The sequence below is a fragment of the Channa argus genome, chromosome 5 (genome assembly GCF_033026475.1).
Source record: "Channa argus isolate prfri chromosome 5, Channa argus male v1.0, whole genome shotgun sequence".
Lineage (NCBI taxonomy): Eukaryota > Metazoa > Chordata > Actinopteri > Anabantiformes > Channidae > Channa > Channa argus.
In genome coordinates, this window is record NC_090201.1 from 14,168,259 (window position 1) to 14,175,162 (window position 6,904).

Below are 6,904 nucleotides of genomic sequence, written 5' to 3' on the forward strand. Positions count from 1 at the left end.
ATAAAAAAAAGCATAATGCAATTAAACAGAAAAGCTTTATATACATAACTGGCTACTTACAAGACTGTAAGACAGGAAAACTAAGCAGATACTGTAAAAAGGTATTAAGAATAACCAACTGCTATTTACCACTCAGTGTAAAATGTAAATTTCCCTTCTGAGAGACCAGAAATGCCTCACAAAACATTCCAGTTTTGTATATGTGTGCAGACTTTGCATGCTGTGGAATGTTTTTTAAAACTGCACAAGTATAGAGAAAACTTTACTTGAATCATGTGGTTCTTTATGCACAAATTCATGAACTCCAGGTTCAGATTCAGACCTCTCCTATAATTCCTCTCAACCCTCACACACTATACCGGATGGTAATTACTGATATGAAGCCTGCTGTACAGAGCAGAGTATGTAATTAGCCTTCTAACCAGGGGCACAACTCAACAACCAGCCATCTCTTCAAAGACCCAAGAGAGAAAGACACTATACGTGTTCCCCATCAATTTAAGTGGAATTTTCTGGTATCGGTCAGGAAAGAGGACAACAAATCAGTTTACTGATTCTGGGATAACCAAACAAAATTAATTACTTCTCATTTAAATCAGCTACATCTAAAGAAATGAGAATATCTCAAATTACATTGACAAGTATAAATATCTGTGTTTAGGTAAACATGCCATTTAGGATAAAACATTTTCTGAAAACTAATGTGGATGTTAATTTTCATAATTTGGAGACTAATCATTTTATTGAAGAGAGTACCTTATATCTAAAAAAGCCTTTCTAGATCCCTTTGTTAACAAGATCAATGTCAGTTTGAACTTGATGCATACAGCATTTTCAGCAAGGTGTCTTCAAATAAAAAAAAAAAACAAAACAATCACGGTCTATTCAAACAAAATGATTCATTGTTAGTTTATAAATCTGTTGACTTCCTCGAGGCAATAACTGGAGTATCTGGATAGTAAATCTATGTGCGAGTGGGAAAATATAATTAAAGCAGGAATGCAGTTGTTTCAGCTCTTGCTTTATTCACATTATTTATTAAGCATCTAATCACTAAGAATCACTTCCTTCTTTCTTTTTGCATCTCAGAGCTGCATATCTTACCACTAAGGTAGGTTGTTTATATGACTCTGACATCACGACAGCTTGAAAGGGTTAAAAGAGTTCAACAGTAGCAACAATAGTAGTATCCTGTAGACCTACTGTATGTAGTCTTCCTAATTATTTAACAAGTTTGAAGAACCAGGGAGAAGACTTCAAACCCTGGGACAGTGGCAACTGATGCTTTCAACCAGTTATTTTTGTGTGTACCTCAGTGTGTTGTAGTTAATGCTGGGAACAGTCAGGGCTGTTCACTCACTATCCAAACAGCAGCCCACTCATTATCAACCCGACCTCGCCATGTCTGACCTCTCAGTCCAGTCCTGCTGGGAGGAAACCAACCCAACCTTAAAGGCTGCCTTTAATTTGGACTGCCCTGTGTTTAGCATTTCACAACTTTCCACATCACTTTGCATGTGCTCCAGGGTGCTGTTTGAACTCCAAACTTGGCCAGACATCCTCGGTAGAGCCTGTATGTTTATGTCAAAACACAGTCTAGAAGGAACGCAAAGTACACAAGGACATGCTGCTTTTTTAACATATTAACTGGACAATGGCAGGTCAAGTTCACAGGAGTAGCAGTGGTGGAGAGGGTGTGTGTGTGTGTGTGTGTGTGTGTGTGTGTGTGTGAGTGTGAAGGACAGAAATGAAGGCCATATTTTGGACAGAAAGAAGAGGGTACTATTAATAGTATTAAATAAACCTTTGTCTGTTCTGTATTTGCAAATCTGTTTAAATATGTCGTCGGAGACCATAAAGGTGACACTTTAGGAAGTCAATAGCCGTGTTGTGACAGACAACTCACCCAGAAGCAGCAGTTTCACTTCCCTCGCCGCCTTCTCTCCATCTTCTCTCAGGTTTTTATCAATCATTTTGGACCTCTCGGCCGCGGCTTTATCTTCCTGACTCACCGTACAACCCATGGTTCCTAGTGCTCGCTTCAGGTCTGCTGCTTAGAGGGAAAGTATCACCTGAGAAAAAATTACCAGCTGAGTGCGAGCCCGCCGTTGAAAAGAAAAAAAGCAAGGATTGAAGTGGAGTAAGTCGACTTCCCGTTTTGAAGAGTGGCGACAAACCTGACAGATTCCGTTCATGAAAACAGACAATTTTCCGAAATTCCTGAATAGTCGCGGGTTTTTCAGTCAGTCCGCCCGCATTGATGGTTTCTTCTCAGCGGAGAGAAGTTGAGAAAGATACAGGGAGGGGGGAGGAAAAAGAAGCTTGAGCAACTTTTTGGGGCCGGTGGACGTTTAGCTTACTCGGTAGTTCCTACAGCAGACCATCAGCGCAGGTTAAACAGGCGAAAAACGGGCCACGAAGTTCAGCAAAAAATGTAATCCAGCTGTTGACAAGCTTGCCCACAGAGGCTGGAGACGCACGTTCACCACCTTCAGAGCGTTTTATCGCTGCTGTTTTATATGTTGTTTTTTTCTATTTTAACCCCTATCGGTGCTGCGCATTCTTCGCCCCGCGTTGAGATTTATCACGTTTGAAGCCACACCCGTAGCTGCCGTGAAGTTCCCCTCTGCCCGACACTCAGCGAGACAGCTCCCAAAGCTACAGTAGCAGGGGCCAACCTCCGCCAGCATAAGAGACAAAGAACCGCCCACTCCGAGTGCATCATGGGAAATGTAGTCGACACGTTTCTTCATCTCTGGGGGAAATCAGGGTTTTAGGTGATACAGGTATGTATCCGTTTGAGCTTTTCTGTCACTCCAACCATGTAAGGAATTAACAGAGTCAAAGGACAAACCTGGTGATTGAGAGAAGCTCACAAAGGATCTTCAGAAAGCACCGTATACCTCAGTTCAAACCCACCAACACACTGAGACAAAGACTCGTCCAAATAAGAGCAAATACCCACACACAAGACAAGCAGTGTAGTGTATGCAGTCCAGTGCAGTGAAGAGTGTTCAGAGCTCTACATTGGAGAGACCAAACAGCCTCCACACAAGAGGATGGCCCAGCACAGGAGAAGCAACACCTCAGGACCAGAGCAACTTGTTTGAGGATGACAATGTTCACATTTTGGACAGAGAAGACAGATGATATGAGAAGGGAGTATGTGAAGCCATTTTTGTTTAAACCGAGAATCCTTCTCTCAACAGAAGAGAAGACCACTTCATACATCCACAATAGGGCCACACCTAAGGACCTCCATCTTAGATTAAGGTCGTAATCGTTACATCTTGATGACTTCACCCTGTTCCACCCTGTACCCTCCACCTCCTCCCACCTTGAAGATCCTGTTCAGACCAGGGTGGAACAAAGGCCTACTCTGGAGGATATAACTGGGTTCCCTAGCCACTTTATTCAGACTGAAGAATCTGCTTGGATAAATAGTGAAACGTTTCTAACCAAGAAGAAAGAAGTCCAGTTGAAATGATTCAATCTTCGGATAACCAAACCTGGAGGACTAATAATTTTCATCGACAACCCTGGTGGTCAAAAATTGTTTAAAGAAAAGTTAAATGGTTTGAAAAATGGCCTGCTCAGCAATTAAACTGTCACATTTTGAATACAAATTTTGGTCTGATATGGGTTTTCTAAAAAAGGTTCACTTTGTTAGAAATTCTTAAAGCGCCTGCCTTAGCTTACTATGAAGTACATAGAGAGGTGTTTTGTGGATGTAGGCCAATGGTTAGGCAACATTAGATGAAAAGTGTCATACTCCTAATCACATACTCATTGTGTTGCCTTTTTCAACACACCTGAAAGTGTGTTGGAATGTGCACAGTAAAAATTGTTTCTGTATTGTATCAATTGTAATTGCACATTTTGAATGCAGAAATTTCAATCTCAGGAGCTCATGAGGAATGCACAAAAGCAGCAGAAATGCGTTCAGAGCTCTACATTGGAGAGACCAAACAGCCTCCACACAAGAGGATGGCCCAGCACAGGAGAAGCAACACCTCAGGACCAGAGCAACTTGTTTGAGGATGACAATGTTCACATTTTGGACAGAGAAGACAGATGATATGAGAAGGGAGTATGTGAAGCCATTTTTGTTTAAACCGAGAATCCTTCTCTCAACAGAAGAGAAGACCACTTCATACATCCACAATAGGGCCACACCTAAGGACCTCCATCTTAGATTAAGGTCGTAATCGTTACATCTTGATGACTTCACCCTGTTCCACCCTGTACCCTCCACCTCCTCCCACCTTGAAGATCCTGTTCAGACCAGGGTGGAACAAAGGCCTACTCTGGAGGATATAACTGGGTTCCCTAGCCACTTTATTCAGACTGAAGAATCTGCTTGGATAAATAGTGAAACGTTTCTAACCAAGAAGAAAGAAGTCCAGTTGAAATGATTCAATCTTCGGATAACCAAACCTGGAGGACTAATAATTTTCATCGACAACCCTGGTGGTCAAAAATTGTTTAAAGAAAAGTTAAATGGTTTGAAAAATGGCCTGCTCAGCAATTAAACTGTCACATTTTGAATACAAATTTTGGTCTGATATGGGTTTTCTAAAAAAGGTTCACTTTGTTAGAAATTCTTAAAGCGCCTGCCTTAGCTTACTATGAAGTACATAGAGAGGTGTTTTGTGGATGTAGGCCAATGGTTAGGCAACATTAGATGAAAAGTGTCATACTCCTAATCACATACTCATTGTGTTGCCTTTTTCAACACACCTGAAAGTGTGTTGGAATGTGCACAGTAAAAATTGTTTCTGTATTGTATCAATTGTAATTGCACATTTTGAATGCAGAAATTTCAATCTCAGGAGCTCATGAGGAATGCACAAAAGCAGCAGAAATGCGTTCAGAGCTCTACATTGGAGAGACCAAACAGCCTCCACACAAGAGGATGGCCCAGCACAGGAGAAGCAACACCTCAGGACCAGAGCAACTTGTTTGAGGATGACAATGTTCACATTTTGGACAGAGAAGACAGATGATATGAGAAGGGAGTATGTGAAGCCATTTTTGTTTAAACCGAGAATCCTTCTCTCAACAGAAGAGAAGACCACTTCATACATCCACAATAGGGCCACACCTAAGGACCTCCATCTTAGATTAAGGTCGTAATCGTTACATCTTGATGACTTCACCCTGTTCCACCCTGTACCCTCCACCTCCTCCCACCTTGAAGATCCTGTTCAGACCAGGGTGGAACAAAGGCCTACTCTGGAGGATATAACTGGGTTCCCTAGCCACTTTATTCAGACTGAAGAATCTGCTTGGATAAATAGTGAAACGTTTCTAACCAAGAAGAAAGAAGTCCAGTTGAAATGATTCAATCTTCGGATAACCAAACCTGGAGGACTAATAATTTTCATCGACAACCCTGGTGGTCAAAAATTGTTTAAAGAAAAGTTAAATGGTTTGAAAAATGGCCTGCTCAGCAATTAAACTGTCACATTTTGAATACAAATTTTGGTCTGATATGGGTTTTCTAAAAAAGGTTCACTTTGTTAGAAATTCTTAAAGCGCCTGCCTTAGCTTACTATGAAGTACATAGAGAGGTGTTTTGTGGATGTAGGCCAATGGTTAGGCAACATTAGATGAAAAGTGTCATACTCCTAATCACATACTCATTGTGTTGCCTTTTTCAACACACCTGAAAGTGTGTTGGAATGTGCACAGTAAAAATTGTTTCTGTATTGTATCAATTGTAATTGCACATTTTGAATGCAGAAATTTCAATCTCAGGAGCTCATGAGGAATGCACAAAAGCAGCAGAAATGCTACGACTATGGCACTGGTGGCCAGTGTAATTGAATTATTATTAATCTAATTTGAATAATAACAGTCGTGGCAGACTTTCACCATAGGAATTTAAATGCTGTAGTAAACTGAATTTGAAACTGAGACTCAAAATAGACTCATTACAGTATAGATGGATAAGTCTTCAAGAAAATACTTAATAAAACTCTGACATTACGTTCTATTAGATAGTGGTTTATAACGTAACTTATTTCTGTAGCTCTATACCGTCACCTTGTGGACAGTTGTGTCGACAGCAAACCTAGTAAAACATCTAGTAAAATCTAGACTTAAAGTTAAATTAGAATTAAATTAATTTAGAGTTAAATCTATGCGTATTAAACATATAAATAGAAAATAATAACAAAGTTTGCTTTTTTTAATTGCTGACAAATATTTGCCTAAAGTTCCAGATGCTTCCATTTTATAAAGTCCTCCAGGACATTTAAAACTCAGATTATTCAAAATAAGATTGGATTATAGGTTCAAGGCCAATGATTTTTAGCATTAAAAAACTTCAATTTTTCTAGCTTTCACAAAGGCATTAAAATTTAAATCATTTATTGAAACATTCTTTCATACCAGTCACTTGTTAGTGGGAGAATCATATAAACATCAGACAAAGATGTGACATGACTGTCAAACAACAGATAGAAGTTATGTTATCTTATTATCTTTATTGCAACATTGTTTACAGTACAATAATTGGCAACAACATATTAAAATATATAGAGATACAAGAAAATAGACATGAATTGAAGGACAAAAGGGTTTAAAAGCACTTTGAAAATGATTACATTTATATTTTTAATTGGGCTAAAACTTTAATTGTTATATACATTATACAAACTAGATATGCATATAGAATATAAAGGATATATTATATTTTTATATACATTAGTTATAAATGCTGATGACCAGTGTCAATGTTTAATATTACTATTCAGTCATACATGTTTCACACAAAGAAGGAAAATAACAACACTGACATCTTAGCAGAATCATCTTTTATCAGCCACTAACAAAGTGAATCCACACAGTTTGTTGCCTTTGTTGTTTTTTATTGCACATAGTGATGTTCTGCCAGGTT

At 39.2% G+C, this 6,904-nt stretch overlaps 1 protein-coding gene across 1 annotated transcript in view; it reads right to left on the reverse strand.

The window, feature by feature from the left end:
- LOC137127400 (guanine nucleotide-binding protein G(i) subunit alpha-2-like) overlaps window positions 1-2,656 on the reverse strand; it is a 52,494-nt gene extending 49,838 nt beyond the window's left edge. The window contains exon 1 of the mRNA XM_067504321.1: window positions 1,907-2,656. Coding sequence (XP_067360422.1) covers window positions 1,907-2,024 — 118 coding nt within the window. The 5' untranslated portion in view covers window positions 2,025-2,656. The remainder of the gene's footprint in view (window positions 1-1,906) is intronic.
- Window positions 2,657-6,904: the final 4,248 nt, after the last annotated feature.